The sequence below is a fragment of the Rana temporaria genome, chromosome 6 (genome assembly GCF_905171775.1).
Source record: "Rana temporaria chromosome 6, aRanTem1.1, whole genome shotgun sequence".
In the NCBI taxonomy this organism is placed as follows: Eukaryota; Metazoa; Chordata; class Amphibia; order Anura; family Ranidae; genus Rana; species Rana temporaria.
Window position 1 is genome coordinate 83,579,537 of NC_053494.1, and position 26,836 is coordinate 83,606,372.

The following is a 26,836-nucleotide window of genomic DNA, read 5'->3' on the forward strand; positions in this document are numbered from 1 at the left end:
TATACAACTATGTTAAGAAGGAAGCAGTGAATCTGCAGAATCCTAACACTTGCATTAAACAGGTGAGGCCTACTTGTATGGCCTACTCTGAAAGTACTATTTGTCTGTGATTGCACCTCAGGGCACAGAGTCATTGCCCTTTTGAAAACATGTGATTATGCAGATAACTTTCCTCCATTTGCAGTTTGTTTTCTGTGTAATTGCAACATTATTCCTCAATGTTATTTATAGTTGAACATTATCGCTTAGCATTCCATGTTGTTCATATTAATGCATAGATGTATTTCAATAGTGGCTCAGCAGGGGGCACTGTGTATTAAGAAAAATGCAACTGAAAATATATTTCTACATCTACAGAAAAATCTGAAATACTAAGCATGGCATGACTGGTGCACTGCTAGAGTCCTAGCTCATTACCCCTTAACTAACACTACCTTACATACCCCTTAACCTAAATTAACAACACAACACCTTCTGGATTAAATGGCCACTAAAGGCCCCTTTATTAATTCCAAAAGGTAACATAAAATAAACTATAAAATAACTTTTTTAATAAATATATATAATCCTTTAAATAAATATATATATTTAAACATAACAACTTTTATTAACCCAAATAACTTTTTCCAAAGATTACGTAAGAGGTTCCTGAGAGAAGGTAAACAAGGCTATGTCATGGGCTGACACCATCTCCAAAGTATTCTGGCCTCCAGCCATGTTCCTACCAGCTCCGAGACTTGATCGATTCCTTCACTGTTCAGCCCGATTGACCACTAGCCCACTTAACCCGATAGGGAAGGTGCACTGACCATCTCGAGAACAGGCCCCAAACCCTACCAACAATCTTTGATATATACCACCAATATATATCTACCCACCACCAACCAACCCTCAGGAACCCCATACCCCGGCCAATACCACCTGAAACGAAAAAAGATACATTAAAAACACATACCCATACCAGACAGACTTCCACTAGGGAGGGAGGGAGGGAAAAACAATCTGTGTATTACCCCTTCCTGTCCTTGGCGCCAAATGCCTAGCTCCGCCCCCTCTGCACTTATAGAGAGCTGCCTTGTGTAGCCAGCCCCACCCCCTTAACAACTGCTGACCCACCTCACATCCTCTTCCCGGAGCAACCTCCTCAGCGTTCCCCCAGTCATGTGGCCCCTCTGCCTAGGTTCCCTTTACGCCGGGGCATTCTTTACTGAGGATTAGACATCACAGCTTCCTGTTAATTGGAGAAATTATTTAAAAAATGTTTTGGTGTTTGGTCTTCACTTTTATTACGGGTTATTTACGAAAAGGCAAATCCACTTTACACTACAAGTGCAAACTGCAAGTGCAAACTGCACTTGTAATTGCACTGAAAGTGCACTTGGAAGTGCAGTCACTGTAAATCTGAGGGGTAGATCTGAAATGAGAGGAAGCTCTGTTGATTTTATCATCCAATCATGTGCAAGCTAAAATGCTGTTTTTTTTATTTGCATGTCCCCCTCGGACCTACAGCTACTGCACTTTTAAGTACACTTTCAGTGCAATTTCAAGTGCACTTGTAGTGCAAAGTGGATTTGCCTTTCGTAAATAACCCTCTTTGTTTTACTGTGCATCCAATCCTTTACTACTAAAAACAGTTAAAATCACTTACTTTAAGCTATCTGGAAGTCACAGCAATTGTTTCTGATAAATGTCCATCATTAGACGCCCCCGAATGCCAGCCTTATCAGAGTTGCAATTGTCTGACAAAATCCATTTTGGACTATCACATTTTCAGCCCACCTGAATTACATAGTTACAAGGGGCCAGATCCACAAAAGGGATACGCAGGCGTATCTGCTGATACGCCGTCATATCCCTGTTTCTATCTATGCGGCTGATTCATAGAATCAGTTACGCATAGATATCCCTAAGATATACACTGTCGGATCTTAGGATGCAGTACCGCGGCCGCCGCTGGGGGCATTTCTCGTCGAAATCCAGCGTCAGGTATGCAAATTAGCACTTACGGAGATCCACAAAGCTTTTTCCCTTCGTTAAGTCTCCGTAAGTGTTAGTTTGCCATCGCAAAGATAGGGCTGCTTTTACAAAGTGTAAAGTTAGTACACCATGTAAAAGTATACCTGTCTTTCCCGCGTCGCTGTCAAATTTCTTTTTAAATTTTTTCTTTCCCGCCGCATCTCTTTTTTAACCGTCGCGATTCACAAAACTCGGCGCAACGTAACGTAACGCAAAGCATGTCGGGAAAATAGCGTCTGGAGCATGCGCAGTACGTCCGGCGCGGGAGCGCGCCTAATTTAAATGGGACTCGCCCCATTTGAATTGGCCCGCCTTGCACCGGACGGATTTAAGTTACACCGCTGCAAATTTCCAGGTAAGTGCTTTGTGGATCGGGCACTAACTTGTGTAATTTGCGGCGGTGTAACTTAAATCACAAAAGTTACGTTGCGCCCGCTCGTTGTGGATCTGGCCCCATAGTTATTCAATCTGGACAAAGACATAAGTTCATCTTGTTCAACCAATAAAGTCAGCCAAGTGTTACAGAGGTCAGTCCCTGTGTCTGTTTCTACTGTATATGAGGAGTACTCTCTAAACGAGTGTGAAAGAGGACCTAGTTGATGGAGAGTAGACCTGTGCAATTCGTTTTGTTTCTAATTAGTTTTTTTACGAAAATTCGGAAATTCGTTAATTATGAATTTTCGTATTTACGAATTTTTTATTTACGAATTTTCGGACTTCTTAAAATTTTGAATTTACGAATTTTCGTATTTCCGAAAATTCGAATTTAAGAATTTTCGTATTTCCGAAAATTCGAATTTAAGAATTTTCGTATTTTCGAAAATTCGTATTTACGAATTTTCGTATTTCCGATTTTTTTTTAATTTACGAATTTTAGTATTTACGAATTTCGGAAATTCGGATTTTCGGAAATTCGGAAATACGAAAATTTTTCGGATTTGAAAATTTTCGAATTTTTCCACTTTCGAATTTTTCAATTTTCGAATTTTTCAATTTTCGAATTTTTCAATTTTCGAATTTTTCAAGTTTCGAATTTTTCAAGTTTCGGATTTTTCAAGTTTCGGATTTTTCAAGTTTCGGATTTTCGAATTTTTAACTTTTCCAATTAGGAATTTTTCAGATTTGGAATTTTTCAAATTTACGAATTTTCGTATTTACGAATATTTCCGTATTTTCGAATTTTCGTATTTCGAAATTTCGAACATTGAAAAATTTGAAAATCGAAATTTCAAAAATTGAAAAATTCGAAATACGAAACTTCGAAAATACGAAATTTTGAAAATTTCGAAATTCGAAATGTCGAAAATTGAAAAATACGAAATTTCGAAAATACGAAATTTCGAAAATTCGAAATTTCGAAAATTCGAAATGTGAAAAATTCGAAAATTGAAAAATTCGAAATTTCGAAAAATGCGAAATTCGAAACTTCGTAAATTTCCGAATTTCCAAAAATTCTTTTTTTTCCGTTTCATTCGTTTTTTTCGTTTTTTGCTTTTTCGGAAATCCAAAAATTTCCCGAATTTACGAATTTCCGAAAAAAGCAAAAAAACGAATAAAACGAAAATAATTTTTTTTTCGAAATTTCAGAATATCCAAAAAAATAAAAAAAACGAATGAAACAAAAACGGAAAAAACAAATTTTTTGAATTTCCCGAATTTACGAAAAAAAAAATACGAAAATAACAAACGAAAAAAACGAATTTTTTGGCAGTGCACATGTCTATTTCCTTCATTACATGTGAGGACTAGGGATGAGCTTTGAGTTCGAGTCGAACTCATGTTCGACTCGAACATTGCCTGTTCGCCTGTTCAGCGAACAACCAACAATTAGGGGTGTTCACGGCAAATTCGAAAAGCCGCGGAACACCCTGTTAAAGTCAATAGGAGAAATCTAAAGTGTTAATTTTAAAGGCTAATATGCAAGTTATTGTCCTAAAAAGTGTTTGGGGACCTGGATCCTGTCCCATGTATCAATGCAAAAAAAGTTTTAAAAACTGCCGTTTTTTCAGGAGCCGTGAATTTAATAATGCTAAAAGTGAAACAATAAAAGTGTAATATTACTTTAAATTTCGTACCTGGGGGGAGGGTGTAAAGTCAGCATGTAAAAAAGCGCATGTTTCCCGTACATAGAACTGTCCCTGCACACAGTGTCATTTCTGAAAGAAAAAAAGGCATTTAAAACCGGCTTTGCGGCTCTAATGAATTGTCGGCTCTGGCAATTCAGAGATGATTCATTCATAAAAAATAAAAAAAAAGCCTGGGGGTCCCCCCAAATTCCATTAACAGGCCCTTCAGGTCTGATATGGATATTAAGGGGAACCCCGCCGTCAATTTAAAAAAAAATTACGTGGGGTTCCCCCCAAATATCCATACCAGACCCTTCAGGTCTGGTGTGGATTTTAAGGTGAACTCCACCCCAAATTAAAAAAAAAATGGCGTGGAGTTCCCCCAAAAATCCACACCAGACCCTTATCCGAGCACGTTAATCTGTCTGGCCGCAGAAAAGAGGAGGGGACAGAGTTCGGCCCCCCCTCTCCGGAACCGCACCAGGCCACATGCCCTCAACATGGGGAGGATGTCCCCATGTTGATGGGGACAAGGGCTTCATCCCCACAACCCTTGCCCCGTGGTTGTGGGGGTCTGCGGTTGGGGGGCTTATCAGAATCTGAAAGACCCCTTTAACAAAGGGGACCCCCAGATTCTGCCCCCCCCTATGTGAATTGGTAATGGGGAACACTGTACCTCTACCATTTCACGAAGGAAGTGTAAATAGTTAAAAAAAATACACACAGACACCGTAGAAAAAAATTCCTTTATTAATAAAAAAAAAAAATCCAGCGGTGGTAATCCACTGTCGATGCGGCTCCCTGCTCCAACATTGTCTTCTATCCAGCGACGTATGATCTCTCCAGCGACGGATGATCAGCGGTCCGGTCCAGCGATGAGAAGATCCACCCAGAGCGCAGCAGGCGAGCTCCACTCTCCACTTTGACATTACTTATATAGGGGAAGCGGCCACCCGTCACGTGACCCTGCCCCCTCTGACGCACCCTCGTACGTCACTGGGAAAGACCGGTCTTTCCCAGTGACGTACAAGGGTGCGTCAGAGGGGGCGGGGTCACGTGACGGGTGGCCGCTTCCCCTATATAAGTAATATTACACTTTTATTGTTTCACTTTTAGCATTATTAAATTCACTGCTCCTGAAAAAACGGCAGTTTTTAAAACTTTTTTTGCATTGATACATGTTTCCTGGGACAGGACCCAGGTCCCCAAACACTTTTTAGGACAATAACTTGCATATTAGCCTTTAAAATTAACACTTTAGATTTCATATGTTCGAGTCCCATAGACTTTAATGGGGTTCTAAAGTTCACATGAACATTTGGTGTGTTCGCAAGTTCTGATGCGAACTGAACAGGGGGGTGCTCGGCTCATCCTTAGTCTTGAGGATGGATCACTGGCCAGAGCTTGCACAGTATGCAATTGAGCTACTGGCTTGCCCTGCATCCAGTGTTCTTTCAGAACGCACATTCAGTGCTGCTGGAGGCTTTGTGACCGATCACAGGGTGCGCCTCTCCACCGACTCTGTTGATCGACTGACCTTCATCAAAATGAATCAGGCTTGGATCAACACCAGCTACCAAGCACCTGATGCTGATGTTACTGAATAATACTTTTTTGTTGAAATGTCAGATCCCTTTGAGACTGCGTATGCTGATGCTGAGTGACTGTCCTGTCATGCTGCTGATGGAATATCCTTCTCCTCCTCACTTTTCTTGTTGATAGCTAATAAGAAATTTTCTGTTTAACAGGGGCATCTAATAACAATTTTTGATGCAATACTTGTTGTGCTCCTTGTTGTGCTCCAATTGTTGTGGCTCCTTGTTGTGCTCCAATTACATTTATTGGGAGGGGTTGCAGTGTTGTGTTGTGCCTAAGGCCCAATTTTTCTGCCCCTGTTTAACAGGAGCGCCTAATAACAATTTTTGATGCAATACTTTGCACGTGGCTCTTTGTTGTGCTCCAATTACAGTTATTGGGAGGGGTTGCAGAATTGTGGTGTGCCTAAGGCCCAATTTTTCTGCCCCTGTTTAACAGGGGCGCCTAATAACAATTTTTGATGCAATACTTTGCTCGTGGCTCTTTGTTGCGCTCCAATTACAGTTATTGGGAGGGGTTGCAGTGTTGTGTTGTGCCTAAGGCCCAATTTTTCTGCCCCTGTTTAACAGGGGCATCTAATAACAATTTTTGATGCAATACTTTGCATGTGGCTCTTTGTTGCGCTCCAATTACAGTTATTGGGAGGGGTTGCAGTGTTGTGTTGTGCCTAAGGACACATTTTTCTGCCCCTGTTTAACAGGGGCGCCAAATAACAATTGTTGATGCAATACTTTGCACGTGGCTCCTTGTTCTGCTCCAATTACAGTTATTGGGAGGGATTGCAGTGTTGTGTTGTGCCTAAGGCACAATTTTTCTGCCCCTATTCAACAGGGGTGCCTAATAACAATTGTTGATGCAATACTTTGCACGTGGCTCTTTGTTGCGCTCCAATTACAGTATGTTTGAGGGGTGCCCTTTTTCCTACAATTTTTCTTTCACAAAAAAATAATGGCCCCCCACCACCCGTAAAATAATCGACATATTGTTGCCACACAGCACGTGCGCAAGCAGTATTAAATTACTTTTTTCTTATAATAATCTTGTGCAGGGACATTTATAAACACGTGCCACTACTATAGACACACAGCAGGTGTGATATTTAAAGGAATTTTTCATTTTTTTTTCACTTTAAGCATCATTAAAATCGCTGCTCCGGAAAAAACGGCCGTTTTTAAAACGTTTTTTTCCATTGATACATGTTCCCTGGGGCAAGACCCGGGTTCTGAAAGACGTTTTCCAACATTAAATTGAATATTGGTCTTTAAAATGAGCGTTTTTGAATTCGAACGTTCGAGTTCCATAGACCTCAATGGGGTTCTAAATGTTCGCGCGAACCCGCGGTCTGTTCGAACGTTCCGGTGCGAACCGAACGCGGGTATGTTCGGCTCATCCCTAGTGAGGACATGCTTTTGAATAGCAGGGCAATAAAAAGGCACTGTAATTGAAACTATCAGCATCTTGCTCATTTCATTGTCTGTGATGAAATCTTTGTGCCTGTCTACTAAAATTATAGCGATAGACATATCAACTAAATAGTTACAAAAGTCAGTACAAAACGCTGGTTTGACTGGAACAACCTCAAACAATCTTTACTCAAAAGTGTACTTAAAGCGGACCTTCAGTCATGTTTTCAACTTTCCATCTATTAAATCTTCTGCCCTTGTTGTTTTAACTTTGGATAGTAAAAAAAAAAAAAAAACAATTCTGCCAGTATATACCTTATTCAGCCCACTTCCTGTTTCTTGTCTGATAAAAAGCCTAGGCTTATGACATCATGCACAGATCTCTCTCTCACTCTTGTGAGAGTTTGCCAGGAAGGGAGGGGGTGAATCATAAGAGGGCCAATCAGGGCTGCAGAGCTGGATGTGTGCCTTTGTATGTCTGTGTAAATCCAGGAAGTGAACAGGCAACAGCTTCAGCTGCACACAGTTAAAATGGTTGCAGCCAGTCTGGCGATACTGGCCAGTGGAGATAGATTTCTGCAGCATATTTTGCAAGTACAGAATCACAGTATATACAGTATAAAATTATATGCAACGTAGTTGGAGGGAAGCTTAAGAATGGCAAAGATGTTTTTTATTACAAATCATGTGAGCAGACTGCAGTTCCTCTTTAATAATTTTGTGGCTGATATCTTTATTTTGGCTCTTTCTATAAACCGCTCCAAAGAGGCCTGTGAAAATAAAGCATGTTAAAATTTCATAAATGCAATTGCATATTGTAAACATTTTACATCACATTGTCCATTGATGTGTTTGATAATGTATTTTTTTTACTTTAAATTTGTGATGCATAAAGTATTTATGATATATATTTAGGGAATTCTGCCGTGCCTTCATGTGACAAATGTCATGACAAATGTAGATGCAAGCAACAGATTTATGTACCTGTTGTAAACAAGTAAATTCATTTGGGGAATGCACCGCATGTGGAGGTGCATTGTGACTTGGGTAGGGTGACCAGACATCCCCCAACCCCGGTTTCAGGGGACAGTCCCCTGATTGAGGACACTGTCCCCAGACAAAGTCTGTCTCCAGTTTTGTCCCTGGATTGGATTTGAACAGGGGCTGGGGCAATTTCAAATACAGTCAGTGCAGAATAAAAAAAAAATCTACTGCGCCTAGTAGTTTAGGGGGGTGTATTTTTTTCCATTATCTGTGCCCCTTTCTGATGATCATGTGCTGCTCAGAATGGAGTGAATGTTTCTTCAGTTTTGGGTGCATGCCCATTCATCTCTGCTCGTTTGTTCTTCTGTCTTGGCTCACGTCTCGGCCAGATGCCTGCCTGTTTATCTCCATGCCTTCTCTGGCGGAGTGATCTTCCTCCACTCCCCACCCAGTAGTAGCCGGGGCCTGGAGAGTAAGACTTGACAGAGCCTGTTGGGGACTCACAAACACTTGTTCTCTATCTGGTTTTCTCCCCTTGTCATTGACAGCAGGCAGCGGATAGATCCTTAACCAGTAGACAGCCTGCTATTGGCTATAGAATATTCCAACTGCTTGCTGTCAGTCGCAATGAGAGAGCAGACATAAGACAGAATTTGTGTTTTAGCTTCCCCATCAGGTTCCACCCACTGTCATTGCCATTGTTTGCTAGAAGATTGTTGACTGTGAAAGAAAAAAGTGGCCTGGCCACCTCACGTAAAAAATGAAAAACAGGGCCCACAACAAAAGGGTTAAACATGGCATTGGATCTTCCTTATACTTGGGCTTTATAGCATTACATCCCCTATTAAAGTGGTAATAAATGCGCATATTTAATTTTTACCTATAGGTAAGCTTATAATAAAGCTTACCTGTAGGTAAAATGAATATCTCCTAAATGTGCACACAGTCCAATCAGATGCTTGGAGTCCCCGAATCCGGAAAAAAGACTGAGTGAAGAAGGAAGCCTCTGCAGCGCTGACAGTGCACAGCTGAAGGACTGCATGTGCTAGTATGTGGTGCATACTAGCACATTATGATATTTCCTTTCAGGTGGAAACTTTTGTTTTTTTCTCTTACAGTAAACTACCACTTTAAATTACAGGTGCACTTTAAACACATTTTAACTTTTCCTAGACCACACATGGGTAAGTGATATGACAAGTTGATTACAAAAACATCTTATTGATGCATATACTGTTTTATATATATATGTTACAGGTAGGAAAATGGGAAAACAAAACACTGGAAGCAAAATATCCAGTATGGCCCAGAATCTCAGGTGCTCTGGACATTGAGCCTGATGACAACCATCTCAGTGTGGTTACATTAGAAGAGGCACCATTTGTCATTGTTGAAAACATGGATTACCTGACAGGAACATGCGTAAGGAATACTGTGCCATGTCGTAAATACATCAGAATAAAGTAAGTATATATTAAAACATAAGAAAAAACCCAAAGACAAAACCGGGAGTGGTAATAAGCAGCAGCCTTGGTGCCTATAACCAAACTATCAGGGGAGGTGTCTCCAATTAAAAATGCATATGAGAAAACCCAAAAGGATATGAAACCTACAGCAGGCATCCAGAAGCGCAATACTTTATTTACAAAATATATATTGGAGTTTTTTGGATAGATAGATAGATAGATAGATAGATAGATAGATAGATAGATAGATAGATAGATAGAAATATAAAAAACTCCAGTGGGAAGCCAATGTCTCAAAAAAGGTGTCCAAGATGCCAGGTATATGGCATAGAAAATGAGTCCTCCTATGAGATGGGTGAATGTCCTATGTGGCCTCTCTAATCGCTCTATGCCTCCTGCAGACTGCTGGAATGTATACCTGGCATCCTTGTTTATATAGTGTACATTTGAGAAATGTCCTTACTCTTTCATTGCAGCATAGTAGAGCAGTGTAGCCATTCACAGTGGGTCTTGTGGGACTCTTGGGGCTCCTTACAGAGGGGGTGCAGGGTTTTAGTGGGTTGGGGCGAGTGTGGGTGGATGGGGAGGGAAGGATACTTGGGTTGGGACACTGGTTTCCCATTGGAGTTTTTTGTATCCTATATATACAGTGTGGAAAATAATTATTTGATCCCCTGCTGATTTTTTTAAGTTTTCCCACTTACAAAGAAATTAAGGGTCTATAATTGTTATCATAGGTGTATTTTAAATGATAGAGTCCGAATATCAACCAAAAATCCAGAAAAAACACACAATACAAATGTTATAAATTGGAGTTGCAGTCAAGTGAGTAAAATAAGTATTTGATCTCCTACCAACCATCAATAATTCTGGCTAACACTGACTGGTTAAAGTTGTGCTCATGTGGTACCCAGATAGTCCTGTCAATTTAAGAAGGTGCTCCTAATGACAACTTGTTATGTGTATAACAGACACCTGTCCACATAATCTCTTTCTATTATCCAAACCTTACCATAATGGCTTCAAGACCATCAGCAAGAAGCTTGATGAGAAGACTGCAACTGTTGGAGCGATTTTTTCGCAAATGAAAAAAATATAAAATAACCATCAATCATCCTCTGTCTGGAGCTCCATGCAAGATTTTGCTCATAGGGTATGGATGATCATGAGGGATCAGCCCAGAACTACACGGGAGGACCTTGGAAATGATCTCAAGGCAGTTAGGCAGTTGGGACCACAGTCACCAAAATCCTGCAGCGCCTGCAAGTTCCCCCTCCTCAAAAAGCCACATGTACAGCCCTGTCTGAAGTTTGCCAATGAACATCTAAATGATTCAGAGGAGGATTGGGAGAAAAAGCTTTAGTCAAATGAGAACAAAATTGAGCTCTTTGGCATTAACTCGACTTGCTGTGTTCGGAGGAAGAAAAATGCTGACTATGACCCTTAGAACACAATCCCTACCGTCAAGCACAGAGGTGGAAACAATATGCTTGAGGGCTGTTTCTCTGCTAAAGGTACAGGCAAGAATTTGACGCATTGAGGGGCCGAATATGGAGGGAGCTGAAACTTTGAGTTGCCAAGTGACAGCCAAGAAACCATAAGGATTTAGAGAGGATCTGTAGAGAAGATTTGACAAAAATCCCTCCTGAGATGTGTGCAAACCTGGTAACCAACTGCAAGAAACATCTTATCTCTGTGCTTGTCAACAAGGGTTTTTCCACCAAGCACCAAGTCATGTTTTGCTTGGTATCAAATACTTATTTTACTCAATGAACTGCAACTCAATTTATAACATTCATATCATGTGTTTTTTCTGGATTTTTGGATGATATTCTGTTTCTATCATTTAAAATACACTTGTGATAAAAAATGATAGACCCTTCATTTCCTTGTAAGTGTGCAAACTTTCCAAATCTGCAGGGGGATTAAATAATTATTTTTCCCACTGTGTGTGTATATATATATATATATATATATATATATATATATATATATATATATTAGGGCTGTGCGTTAAACGCGATATTAACGGCGTTAACGCAAACCCATGTTAACGCCGTCAATATTTTTATCGCGCGATTAACGCGGGAGCGCTCGGGGTGGACGTGCAGAGTGTGCAGCGGCGCGGCGCGGCTTACCTTCTCGCTGGATTCACAGGCAAGTTACTCACCTTGTCCCTGGATCCAGCGATGCCACCCCGCTGTGTGATCGGCGATGCCACCCCGCTGTGTGATCGAGCGGGTCCTCCTCGCTTGGCGGGTCCTCCTCGCTCGGCGGGTCCTCCTCGCTCGGCGGGTCCTCCTCGCTCGATTCACAGTGTCTGTGTGCCGCCGATCTCCGTTCCCTGCGACGTTACGACGCACGGGAGCGGAGAACGGCGCCAAATTAAAAAAAGTAAACAAACACAATACACACAGTATACTGTAATCTTATAGATTACAGTACTGTATGTAAAAAATACACACCCCCCTTGTCCCTAGTGGTCTGCCCAGTGTCCTACATGTACTTTTATAAAATAAAAACTATTCTTTCTGCCTGAAAACTGTAGATTGTCCAAAAGTGTCCCTTTATGTCAAAAATGGTTTTAGATCAGCTAGAAAACAGCGATCATAAATTATAATCACTTGCAGAATTGTGCGATATTTGTGGGGAAATTCGTCATAAATTAGATAGATTAATCGTGAGTTAACTATGACATTAATGCGATTAATGGCGATTAAAAATGTTAATCGTTTGACAGCACTAATATATATATATATATATATATATACACACACACACAGTTGTGCAAAATAAAGTGAAGGTTCTGGAGTGGCCATCTCAGTCTCCTGACCTCAATATCATTGAGCCACTCTGGGGAGATCTCAAACGTGCAGTTCATTCAAGACAGCCCAAGAGTTTACAGGAAACTGGAGGCTTCTTTCCAAGAGGAATGGGCAGGTTTACCATCTGAGATGATAAAGAGCCTCATCCACAAATAACACAAAAGACTTCAAGCTGTCATTGATGTTAAAGGGGGCAACACATGGTATTAAGAACTGGTGTATGTAAACTTTTGATCAGTGTCATTTGGGTAGTTTCTGTTGACATTATGATTTAAAAAGAGTAAACACAGTTGATTGATAATAAATGGCCTTAGCCAAACACTAACAATGAGTGAAAGAAAAGTTTTTGTGTTATCATATTCTCTGAAAAATGGCCAAGAAATCATATATATATATATATATATATATATATATATATATATATATATATATATATATATATATATATATATATATCCTGCTGTAGGTATCATATCCTTTTGGGTTTCCCATCTGGGAATAGAGGAAATACTAGCTATATTACTGTACACAGAAGGCATTCAAAAACAATACATGGGGATCTTTTCTTGCCTGACAAATTGCTCCCTTCTCTAACTTTTCTTTACTTTTTTTTCAATCCAGCTTTTTTTTACCGCTGAACTACATGTTTGCGTAGCTCATAAGGTGACCATTATTTAACACATCGCAGTCTGGGTTCAATGTGACCTTCAACCCTTGCCTATTTATAGCAGGATATGTCATCAGGTTTTACTTTCTTTTTTGACCTTCCAAAATTTCTACACACACACACATATATATATATATATATATATATATATATATATATATATATATATATATATATATATATATATATATATATATATAAAACTCAACGTGTGTGTGTATGTATGTATGTATGTTCCAGCATCACGTCCAAACAGCTAAAGATATTAACATGAAACTTGGCACACATGTTACTTATATGTCAGCAACAAACATAGGATAGGTGGTTTAACCCTTACCCACCCCCATTTGCCATGGTCGGGGTTTTTCTTTAAAGTCCCATTCAACTCTATGGGAAATACATGTTACTTCATGTTCCAGCATCACGTCCAAACGGCTAAAGATATTAACATGAAACTTGGCACACATGTTACTTATATGTCAGCAACAAACATAGGATAGGTGGTTTAACCCTTACCCACCCCCATTTGCCATGGTTGGGGTTTTCCTTTAAAGTCCCATTCAACTCTATGGGAAATACATGTTACTTCATGTTCCAGCATAACGTCCAAACGGCTAAAGATATTAACATGAAACTTGGCACATATGTTACTTATATATGTCAGCAACAAACATAGGATAGGTGGTTTAACCCTTACCCACCCCCATTTGCCATGGTCGGTGTTTTCCTTTAAAGTCCCATTCAACTCTATGGGAAATACATGTTACTTCATAACTTCCAAACGGCTGTACATATTTCGATAACACTTGGTCACATGTTACTTATATGTCCACTTAAACTATAGGATAGTTAATTTATCCCTTAACTACCCCCATTTGTGAGGGTCAGGGTTTTGGTTTAAAGTCCCATGCAAATCAATGGGAAATGTATGTTCCCACATAACTTCTGTACGCCTGGAGATATTTCAATAATACCTGGTACACATATTACTTATATGCCAAAAAAAATATATGACAGTTAAATTAACCCTTACCTACACCCTTATATAAAAGATGGGTATATTTATATTACTATGATTTTCCTCCCCAAAAGGTTAAGATAGGAAGACCGGGCAACGCCGGGTATTCAGCTAGTATATATATATATATATATATATATATATATATATATATACACATGTGTTTTTAATAGAATTACTATGTATAATTCTGTAACATAATGCACCAAGAAATCCACACTTTGTCAAAGATATTCTTGGATTTATTGTAACCTGCATTATGTAACAATGTGTGCAGGAATATTAGAAGGACAGTTTTGGGAACATATCTGATTGGTGTGGAAAGATATGCTGATTCATAAATCCCCAGAACTTTATTATAAAATATGGTTGGAATGATGACTTAAAATTTCAAGAAATGCATTTCTGCTAAGGATTCAGGTCCATAAACATGTAAAAAATAACCAAATGTTGTATTTCTAAAGTAGCGAATATGACATTTACCAAACATTCAAGTACAGGCTGCAGGTGAATCAATAACTGTAATTTAAAACACATGCAACTGAAAGTTACACCTTGAGTGAATATTTTACAATATTACAATTTACTGCTTATAAATATACAGTAGTTATAAATATATTTTGTTATAACCTAAACTTAAAAACACATTATTTTTTAAAGGGACTGTGTCAATGGCAAAGGCTACCATTGCTGAACTTTTGTTGGTAATATTAGCTCTCTGGCTGTCATTCAAATGGCATTTTCTTAGGGGAGCCAGCAAAAGAAGTCACCATAGTACTGTCACGACAGTGTCCCTTTAAGCCACCTATTTTTTTTATTACTGTATATGTGAATCAAGAAGACCTGAGACAGGAAACTGAGATGGAATCATATTATTTTTCCATTGTTTTAGACTTCAGTATCACTTATAACATTGTAAACCACTGCTTTTGCGCTTTAGATATATCAGTCATGTACAGAATGTATATACTGTATATACATAGGTCAGGCTCCATGGCCTATAGTCCCCATATTGACAATGTAGAGGGTAAAAAAAAGGCCAACCTTTATATATACTCTTATCTTAAATAAATGCTTTCAAAGTATTCATTTGATTATATGAATGTGTTCTACTTGTTGCAGCAATTCAACAACTGAAGGGACATATGTGAAAAAATGTTGTAAGGGATTCTGCATAGATATCTTGAAGAAACTCTCAAGTACTGTGAAATTCACATATGACCTTTACCTCGTAACCAATGGGAAGCACGGGAAAAAAATCAATAACGTTTGGAATGGAATGATTGGTGAAGTAAGTTCTGTTAGGTAAAAGAACTCTTTAGTAAGAACTTGTAAATATAAGTCTACAATTTTCCAGTTCTAGTGACATTAACGGACATTTCTGCTCTTTCTGTTTTCTGCATTGTCATTAATGGACCAGGTGGTTTACAAACGAGCGGTTATGGCAGTGGGTTCACTCACAATTAATGAAGAGCGTTCGGAGGTTGTTGATTTTTCAGTTCCATTTGTCGAAACTGGAATTAGTGTTATGGTATCACGTAGCAATGGCACCGTTTCTCCATCTGCTTTTTTAGGTGAGAAGTACCAAATTGCATGGTGTTTATATATTAGGCAAGCTCAAACTAAGAATGTGTAGGTCTTTTTGTCCTTAAAATTTAATACAGACTTTTAATATTTTGCATGCTTTCCTGTTATAACTTTTCTGATAACTACTTGAAACTAGCACAACATATGGATCAGCCCAATCCCGTCTAACTATATAATTTAACCACTTCAATACAGGGCATTTTCAGCCCCAGGAAGCTTTCAGCGCTGTACAGCACACTTTAAATGAGTGGTCATGCAACACTGTACTCATATGACATTTTTATAATTTTTGTTTCACACACATAGAGCTTTTTTTAGTGGCATTTAATTACCACTGGGTTTTAAAAAAAAGAAAAGTTTTACAAAAAGCAAGTTTTTCTTTGTTTTTTCTTTGTTTCTGTTATAACATGTTGCAAATAAATAATCTTTCCTTATAAATTTATGCCAAAATGTATTCTACTACATCTCTTCAGTGAAAATAAGCCAAATCAGTGTTTATTATTTAGTCTGTAGGAAAGTTAGAGTCCACAAACTATGGTATATACAGTATATCTGAAAAGTATATCTGATCAATCCTGATGTACTGACAGCCTTTCTTAATTCTTGAGTCCCGAAAATGGCAGAACAGTACAAATATCCCCCAAATTACCCCTTTTTTGCAAAGTAGACAGTCCAAGGTATTTAGCAAGGGCCATGACAAGTTTTTTGAAGTTGTACTTTTTTGTAAAAAAAAATTGTAAAATGAAGAAATTATTATTATTTATTTTTTTATATACTGTCACCAGCGCAGTGCAATGTCAGCATATATTTCTGGTGTGGTGTCCTTCAGAGACACAGACTAGTGACAGTATGTAAAAAAAAATATATATATATATTTTTTAAATGTTTTCATTAAATGTTTTCTTTTTTTTTATTTGAATTTTTTTAACACACTGTGACCAGAGAAAAGTAGTGTTACCATAGTAACACTGTACTACTCTGGGAAGTGATCAGGATTTTTTTTTCTTTTACACTATGATTTCTTATACCAGTGAATTTAATTGGTATAAGCAACCATTTATACTGAATGAAACTGGTTCATTCAGTGTGTATTGTTGTGAGTAGCTGTGATTTGCCCTGTCTGTACCATGTGATCACTGTGACTAATCACAGCTAGTGATGTCGCGAACCTAAAATTTTTGGTTCCCGAACGACGAACGCGAACTTCTGCAAATGTTCGCGAACGGGGGAACCGCCATAGACTTCAATGGGCAGGCGAATTTTAAAACCCACAGGGACTCTTTCTGGCCACAATAGTGATGGAAAAGTTGTTTCAAGGGGACTAACACCTAGACTATGGCATTCCGGAGGGGGATCCATGGCAAAACTCCCATGGAAAATTACGTAGTTGTCGCAGAGCCCGGTTTTAATCCATAAAGGGCATAAATCACCTAACATTCATAAATTGTTTGGAATAACGTGCTTTAAAACATCAGGTAAGATGTTGTATCGATCAGGTAGTGTAAGGGTTAGGGTTAGGGTTACAGACAGGGTTAGGGTTAGGGTTACAGATAGGGTTAGGGTTAGGGTTACAGACAGGGTTAGGATTAGGGTTAGGGTAACAGATAGGGTTAGGGTTACAGATGGGGTTAGGGTTAGGGTTACAGACAGGGTTAGGGTTACAGACAGGGTTAGGGTTACAGATAGGGTTAGGGTTACAGATAGGGTTAGGGTTACAGTCTGTAAACCTAACCCTGTCTGTAACCCTAACCCTATCTGTAACCCTAACCCTAACCCTATCTGTAACCTTAACCCTGTCTGTAATAGGGTTAGGGTTCACAGTGACAGACCAAACTCTGACTATGTCCTCAGAACTTTTCGAGTTCAGGGTACGTGGCCTCTGAACACTGGGCATTATTCTAGGGCCAAAGGAAATCACAACACCATGACCAAGATGGCCCCTGCAGGGTGGCCTGCCTCTGCCTGTCATTTTTTGTAGATTAGTTTAGTTGTACTATGTGTGCAAGCTACTGTGCCACCAGATATGAGATGTGGCACTGGCAGGTGGGCACAGTTTACCCTGTGAGGCAAAGACACCCTGGCAGACAAAAGACTACTATTTAGTATTGCAGTGAATTTAGTTTTTATATCTTATCAATTGTGCCAACACAATATAGAAGAGATGTGGCACTGGCAGGCAGGTGCGCAGAGTTTAACCTGTGAGGCAAAAACACTCTGGCAGACAAAAGACTACTATTTAGTATTGCAGTGAATTTTGTTTTTATATCTTATCAACTGTGCCAACACAATATAGATGTGGCACTGGCAGGTGGCCACAGTTTACACTGTGAGCCTGGGCCCCTTACATTACATATCACCCAGCACCACTGGACCCCTTTATATTACACAGCAGCTTGCACCACTGGTCCCCTTTATATTACACAGCAGCTTGCACTACTGGACCCTTACATTACACAGCACCCCACAGCTCTGGGCCCCTCTGCATAGCACCCAGCACCACTGGACCCCTTTATATTACACAGCAGCTTGCACCACTGGGCCCCTTTATATTATACAGCAGCTTGCACCACTGGACCCCTTTATATTACACAGCAGCTTGCACCACAGGGCCCCTTACATTACACAGCACCCCACAGCTCTGGGCCTCTCTACGTAGCACCCAACACCACTGGATCCCTTTATATTACTGTCAGAACCTGTACTCACCGAGACCGAGATGCTGAGGGCGGCTCACCTTTGCGACCCTGTGCAGACCACTCCCTGGAGTTGGGACAGAGGAGGGACGGCACAAGGAGGCACCGGCGCCGGGAGCTGGCAGGAAGACTTGGTGCAGCTGACAGAAGCAGGGCAGGTGCAGAAGACTGGAGACAAGCGTTGGTCAGGCAGGAACTGGTAGGTGAGTCTGGTAGGGTCCACAGGAGATGAGGGCAAATCCGAGTCACAAGCCGAGGGTCAAGGGCAGGAGAGTTCAGAGGGAGTCCATGAGAGCAAGCCAAGGTCAAGGGGCAGGAGACAACAGCAATCCAGGTAACGTTAGCCAAAGGGTCAGAGGTTCCAGGTGAGAGGAGAGTCGTCAGGAATTCCGGGTCAAAACAGGCAGGTACGGCAACAGGTAAACACATAGGAGCTGAAGACAAACCAGCAACCTGTTCAGGGAAGGCTGCTGGTTTAAATAGGAATGTCCGGCCTCTGATTGGCCCCAGGGTTGCCGCATACGTGCACGTGCGCGCTTCCACGCACACGGCGCGCTGCCGTACCGCGCATGCGTGCACGCAAACCACGCACAGGCATGCGCCGAAATGTCATTCTACTGGGCATGTGCGGGAATCTGTCAGAGATGGAGCTAGTACCCTGACAATTACACAGCAGCTTGCACCACTGGGCCCCTTACATTACACAGCACCCCACAGCTCTGGGCCCCTCTACATAGCATCCAGCACCACTGGACCCCTTTATATTACACAGCAGCTTGCACCACTGGGCCCCTTTATATTACACAGCAGCTTGCACCACAGGGCCCCTTACATTACACAGCACCCCACAGCTCTGGACCCCTTAACATAGCACCCAGCACCACTGGACCCCTTTATATTACACAGCAGCTTGCACCACTGGGCCCCTTACATTACACAGCACCCCACAGCTCTGGGCCCCTCTACATAGCACCCTGCACCACTGGACCCCTTTATATTACACAGCAGCTTGCACCACTGGGCCCGTTACATTACACAGCACCCCACAGCTCTGGGCCCCTTACATTACACAGCACCCCACAGCTCTGGGCCCCTCTACATAGCACCCAGCACCACTGGACCCCTTTATATTACACAGAAGCTTGCACCACTGGGCCCCTTACATTACACAGCACCCCACAGCTCTGGACCCCTCTACATAGCACCCAGCACCACTGGACCCCTTTATATTACACAGCAGCTTGCACCACTGGGCCCCTGTATATTACACAGCAGCTTGCACCACTGGGCCCCTTACATTACACAGCACCCCACAGCTCTGGACCCCTTTACATAGCACCCTGCACCACTGAACCCCTTTATATTACACAGCAGCTTGCACCACTGGGCCCCTTACATTACACAGCACCCCACAGCTCTGGGCCCCTCTACATAGCACCCAGCACCACTGGACCCCTTTATATTACACAGCAGCTTGCACCACTGGGCCCCTTTATATTACACAGCAGCTTGCATCACTGGGCCCCTTACATTACACAGCACCCCACAGCTCTGGGCCCCTCTACATATCACCCAGCACCACTGGACCCCTTTATATTACACAGCATCTTGCACCACTGGGCCCCTTTATATTACCCAGCAGCTTGCACCACTGGGCCCCTTACATTACACAGCACCCCACAGCTCTGGGCCCCTTTACATAGCACCCTGCACCACTGGACCCCTTTATATTACACAGCACCCTGCACCTCTAATCTAACTAAACTATACAGTGTATAAATATATGTACAACTCCTGGTGATGTATATAAATCCTCTACACACTGTGGGCCGGATTCAGAAAGAATATACGACGGCGTATCTCCTAATACGCCGTCGTATCTCTGAGTCCGCCCGTCGTATCTATGCACCTGATTCATAGAATCATGTTACGCATAGATATGCCTAAGATCCGACAGGTGTAAGTGACTTACACTGTCGGATCTTAGGCTGCAATTCCAGGCCGGCCGCTAGGTGGCGCTTCTGTATCTTTTACGCATTGAATATGCAAATGAGCATTTACGCCGATTCAGAAACGAACGACCGGATGGCGCTTTTTCTTTACGTCGTTTGCGTTCGGCTTTTTCCGGCGGAAAGTTACCCCTGCTATAGGAGGGGTAAGTGCGGCATATCCTATGTTAAGTATGGCCGTCGTTCCCGCACCGAGTTTTGAATTTTTTACATTGTTTGCGTAAGTCGTTCGCAAATACGGCCGGACGCAATTTACGTTAACGTCGAAACCAATGACGTCCTTGCGACGTCATTTGGAGCAATGCACGCTAGGAAAATTTGCAGACGGCGCATGCGCTGTTGGATCGGCGCAGGGACGCGCCTGATTTAAATTTTAGACGCCCCTAGCCGCGGAATTTGAATTCCGCCGGGGGATTTACGATACGCCGCCGCAACTTTAGAGGCAATTGCTTTCTGAATAAAGCACTTGCCTCAAAAACTTGCGGCGGCTTAACGTAAATCAGATAGGTTACGCGGATCTAAAGATCCGTTGACCTATCTGAATCTGGCCCTGTAACATTAACTGACTAGCCTGCCTGCTCTAACTCCAAAAAATTACACTCTCTCTCTCTGTCTCTCTCTGTAAACCACGCAGCACAGATTACAGTGAAAAAAAAAAGCAGACTGATTGATTAGCCCTAACAAGGGCTGTTTGGGGTGCTGTTCTAACAGCAGAGATCAGATGAGTCTTTCAGGACTGGAGTACACTGGCCTAAGCTATCGTTTTCCCTATAAAATCAGCAGCAGCAACACTGTCCCTCCTCTCACTAAGAATGCAAGTTCAGAATGAATCTAAAATGGATGCTGCCCTAGAGGTGGGAGGGTCAGGGAGGGAGGGTATGCTGCTGATTGGCTGGAATGTGTCTGCTGACTGTGAGGTAGAGCGTTAAAGTTTGCTCAATGTTTATTAATAGGAGGTGGGTCGAACATTGCATATGTTCGCCGGCGGCGGCGAACGCCAACAAGCGAAAATCACTGCGAACTATTCGCCGGTGAACCGTTATATACATCACTAATCACAACTAGCAATGCAATTCTGCACAATGTATGCCATGAAAGGCAGCTAGCCATTGTTAACAATCGTCATGTGATTTGATGTAATTGGTTACAGCGATCACATGGTACCGGCAGCGAGCCGGTACCCTTATAAGTGATCGGCTGTGTTTTATTGACACAGCCAGTGACAGATGGTGCCACAGTACGCCCCATGGCTGTGCGTGAGCTTGTTACAGAAGAACATCATATGACGTCCACCCGAAACGACGGTCCCACCCAGCTGTCAATTGACAATAGGTTGGGCAGGAAGTGGGTAAATGCTCAGATAACCACATTTACATAAAAAATAAAGAAAGGAACGTCTGAGCTGGTAGGTTTTGGCATCCATTGTGGAAGATTGGGTTCTTGTCAAGTGTATGTTCTGAAGGTGTAGCTTATCATAATCCACAATGATATTGTCTAAATATACAACTTTAAAGCTTTAAATTATTTACCAACTGTAAAACTTTATCATGTTGCAGATGTCTTTTGAAAAACTCTTTAAGTGCTGTAATTTATATGTATGATCAGTCTAATAATGATGTCAAGTTTTATGTTACTATTTGACAACTGCATTATATGCAAATGGTAATTATCAGAAAAAATGTATGAAATGTTACTATATATTCTAAGTAAATCAAAGTATAAAAAAGCAATTGTTATAAATTGTGTTAATCAGTGTTGTATTCACTATCTAATCATGTGGAGTGGAGTTTATGTGCAATCTATGTTTCCTTGCTATTCAGATGTTTTGTTACCTCCTGCTCTGTGATTTTGCACTGCAGTCATAAACAATGCCCACACCAACACTTTACAATAAACATTGGGCTAGATTCAAGTAGCCCACCGAAAGTTTGTGCGTAAGTTTTGTAGCGTATGTTATTTATGCTACGCCGCCGCAACTTACACGGGCAAGTGCAGTATTCACAAAGCACTTGCTCCGTAAGTTGCAGCGGCGTAGAGTAAATGGGGCCGGCGTAAGCGCGCCTAATTCAAATGAGTATGAGGGGGCGTGTTTTATGTGAATGGGTGGTGACCCGACGTGATTGACGTTTTACCTGAACGGCACATGCGCCGTCCGTGGAATTTCCCAGTGTGTATTGCTCCAAAGTACGCCGCAAGGACGTCATTGGTTTTGACGTGAACGTAAATTATGTCCAGTCCTATTCGCGAACGACTTACGCAAACGACGTAAAAAATTCAAAATTCGACGCAGGAACGACGTCCATACTTAACATTGCGTACCCCTCCTAATAGCAGGAGCAACCTTACGCCGAAAAAGCCTAACGTAAACGATGTAAAAAAATAGCGCCGGGCGTACGTAAATTTGTGAATCGGCGTATCTAGGTCATTTGCATATTCTACGCCGAAAACGACGGAAGAGCCACCTAGCGGCAATCGTAAATATGCACCCTAATATACGACGGTGTAAGAGACTTACGCCAGTCGGATCTTAGGCTAATGTCAGCGTATCTTGCTTTCTGAATACAGTTAAAAGATACGCCGGCGCAGCTTTGAATTTACGCGGCGTATCTATAGATACGCCAGCGTAAATCAATGCTGAATCTAGCCCACAGTCTATTTAAGACTTTACCCCACCCATTCACCAATAAATTATCAAAATGCTCCAAATAATAAATTTCTGTCTTTTAGTATAAGTCTATCTTCAGAAATGTAACTCTTCAATCTACTAACAAAGATAAGGTACCCAAATTCTAGTGTCTAAACTATTGCTGCTAGCCCAAATGTATTTTAGAAATAAGAGAAAATGACTCCCAGGGGCGTTTGCGCAGCTTAAAAGATTGTTTACTCTTAAATAAAGTTTCAAATAAATGTATTGTACAAGTATCAAAATTTACAAATTCATATAGTATAAAAGAAAGGTAAAAGGTTGAAGGAATGGATCCAATTACATATAAGGGACAACATTAAGAGCTCTGGTATACAAAATTGTGTATGGTATTCACGTCTCACAATAACCATATAAAGTTTCAATCTTTTTTTATTTATTTTTAAATCAGAAAAAAAAAAAGTTTTATTGTGCCAACAAAATGAAACATACATTGCATATCCATAAGATTTGATACATCTGAAAGCAGTGCATTTTGCCATTAAAGACATATAAAATAGTGGCACCAAAGAAGCTCACATGACATATCTTGACTAAAAAGGAGAGAAAATCTAAATAAGGCAGACAGGCGCAAACCCGCCTACCTAACACTACAAAAGAAAAGGCCAACGGGCCAACACACAGTTAATATTAGAAATAATATTCTACCTGCACAAAAGGAATCTCCCCCTCTGCAACAGAGGGTCTATGCAAAGCTCACATTACTCAGTCAGGAATAGACAACATAGAGATTATCATCAACTTAGCCACAGAAGCTGATTATACTTTTAACAACCGATTTAAAATCAATCACAGGGGTGCCAACCCAGGTGTATCTAACCATGCCTGTCATATAGAAAGAAATGTTCGAGCTGCGTTTCTATGCTGATATGTTAGGTGCTCCCGAATAAGGGTGTAGTTGACCTGATCTACCCATTAACTTCTGGTCGGAACGTGTGCAGCTAGCCAGAACCTTGCAACCAGCTTTCCTGCTAGGTATTATAATCGAATCACCGCTATGTTGATAGGGGGAGGAAAGATTCCCTCATCCACCGCTCCCAAGACACATATCAGGGGATCCAAAGGAATCCTAACCTGAAACACTGAGGAAATTACCTCAGTGATGTCACTCCAGTAGCGATGCAACTTCGGACAGCGCCAAACTAGGTGAATTAGAGACCCCTCGTCCCTACAACGTTTAGGGCATATAGAGGAGTCTCTCTTTCCCCAACTATGCAATTGTATAGGCGTGCGATAGGCCCTGTGCAATAAAAACAAATGAGACAATCTATGCGATTGTGAAACGAAAGTGAGGGGACCCGATTGTAAACATAAGTCTCAATTTTCTGAATCCTAAGTAATCTCCCGCAGGTCCTGTGTTCAACCCTGTCTACTTGGTAAATTTGCTGAGTCCTGCGTGGATGACAATAAGCTAATATGAGATATCAAGCCCCTTTTCTCCTGTCCATAAAACATTTCTTTGATCAGGGAATGACTAGCAAGTAAAAAAACGGAAATTTGGGCTTGGGACTAAAGAGCATGTCGTAATTGGAGGTACCTATAGAATTGACTTCTAGGGAGATTAAATTCATTTTTTAAGTCTACAAAGGATTTTAACATGTCGTGGTTATACAATTGGGAAACATTACGAATACCAGCCACCCTCCACTCCCGGAATCCCTCCAGTTTATATACTTCCGCTAAATTGGGATTGCACTACAGTGGGGTTTCTTCCAGAAATCTTGAGATCCTCAAACTAGACCTAACAGTAGTCCAAAGTTTTTTAAGAAGGACAACAGTGGGAGCCTCTTGTGGTAACCAAGGTAGCCCCGCCTCCAGACTCGTTAGCACTGGGGTATTATGCGTTTCAGTTCGCAATAGGCTCTCTATCGAGTCAAAGTCATCCAGTAACCTATAACCGCTTGGGTGTTGAAGTTGGGAAGCATAAAAGTAAAGTTTAGGGTTAGGGACCTTCCCGATCTTTGCCATATTGCAGAGTGGAAAGACTGATTCTAGCGACTCGTTTCTTCCAAATCAGTGATCTTAACAAAGTGTCGATATGAGTAAACCATCTACAGGTAATCCACTGTGGGGAATTGTGCATGATGTACAGCAATTGGGGACTGTGACGGTATTGGTACGATATCCCCGTCAAGCATTCCCTCCTCTCCATACAAGAACATCACAGGATCATCCACACATGAGTCAAGACTGAATGCTGGAACAAGACTGATTTATTGGCAGCTTGCTGCTGGTTATAAATACAGTTTTACAAGCTAAATCCTTAATCAAGGAACAATGGGAGCTCCACCCCCTTTTCACACACTCTGGAGTTTCTCATACAGAATATAGCCAGACAATTCGAAGCCGACCTGAGACACATTTTCTTTAAATAATGACATCAGGGAAGTTAATTACAAGGTGTACAGAACACATTAGCTGGGCAGCCTGGCACCGCATAATGAAGCAATCAGAATACATAACATGAGTCACCTCTAATCACAGTAAAACAGGATTAACATCCCTTTGAAATAAGGAGCTAGCTGCAGACGGGTCATTAACATGTCAATAGCTTGTACACATGAATCCATTTTACCTCTAACCCACAATTTAACCAAGCAGGGAGAATTACACTGACATATCCTTCACAATGGCCCCCCTTTTTCTCCCTGCTACGGCAAACCCGGTTGGACCTTCCCTGGTCCAGTAGGGTTGACGGGTTCAGAGCTTTCAGTCCGATGTTAACTCCGTTTGGCGTGACTGACCTCCATTGGTAACTTCTTCCGACTCAGGTATGCCACCGGGTCGTCAGATCACACGCCGGTCAGTCCCCAAGTCTTTGTGCGATCTGCAGAGTCACCAGAAGTCAGTGTGAAGACGGCGAATGGGTCTGTGCGCCGCCGTCTAGGTGTCCCGCTATGGGAGGGGGCAGGTTATGGCTCTGAAGTGACAATCACAGGAGATTCATAAAAAGGAAAAGTTATATTTGTTGAAATGCTGTAGCACTGGTGCTCAGAGTCCGGGGGGGGAGGGGAATCAGAGCCCCATAAGGTCAGCCACCCCCTGCTCCCTCCGCAGCCGTCGGTTCTCCTCTTGGAGCTTCTTCAGCTCCATCTCCAGTTCATGGAGCCTGGGGGGGTCGGCCTGCTGTGACCTCAGGCGGTTGTTCTCCTCCTCCATGCGGCTTATGCACTCCTCCAGCTCCATGTATTCACGGATCAGCTCCTGCTTGCTCATGTCCTGCAGGCTTTCCACGTGGTCCTTCATCATCAGGAACTGGGTGGTGGTGTAAGGGGCCACCGGTGGGCCCTTGGCGAACATCTCGGCCCGCATTTGGGGCGCCCGCTGTGATTCCATCTCCTCCAGTCGCTTCTTCTCCTCCCAGGTCCGCTGGTTATATGACTTCCAGGACCTCTTCTTCTTGGAGGGTAGCTGGCGGTGCCTCTTTCTGCCCAGCTCCCTCCAAGGCCCCTCCGGCTCATGGCTGTCGCCCATGACCAGCTGACAATGGTGTTCCCTGTTGTCCGTAATAACAGATTGTACCATGAGGGCTTCGTAAGGGGTGCCCAATGGTTCTCCCTGACCCAGCTCCTGGGGATCCCAAGCCGAGTCTACACAATGGGCTGCTGCTGGTGGGCGGTACCCAGGTTGAGACCAATTTGATCTGGTGTTGTCATTCAGGGGGCAATTCTGCTTGAAGTGACCCAACTGTTTGCACCGGAAGCAGCGTTGTTCGTTGTCCTCCTGGCGTGGATAGCGAGGGCTCGATGTCATCGGTCTGTTAGGCGGTTGGTATCTAGCGGCTGGTGGGTGTGAGGGGGCC

General features: G+C 41.9%; 1 protein-coding gene across 1 annotated transcript in view; it reads left to right on the forward strand.

Moving 5' to 3' along the window:
- Positions 1–26,836, forward strand: part of GRIN2A (glutamate ionotropic receptor NMDA type subunit 2A) — a 1,843,544-nt gene that overhangs the window by 1,089,658 nt on the left and 727,050 nt on the right. The window contains exons 5-7 of the mRNA XM_040356964.1: positions 9,323–9,528; positions 15,164–15,332; positions 15,462–15,615. Coding sequence (XP_040212898.1) covers positions 9,323–9,528; positions 15,164–15,332; positions 15,462–15,615 — 529 coding nt within the window. The remainder of the gene's footprint in view (positions 1–9,322; positions 9,529–15,163; positions 15,333–15,461; positions 15,616–26,836) is intronic.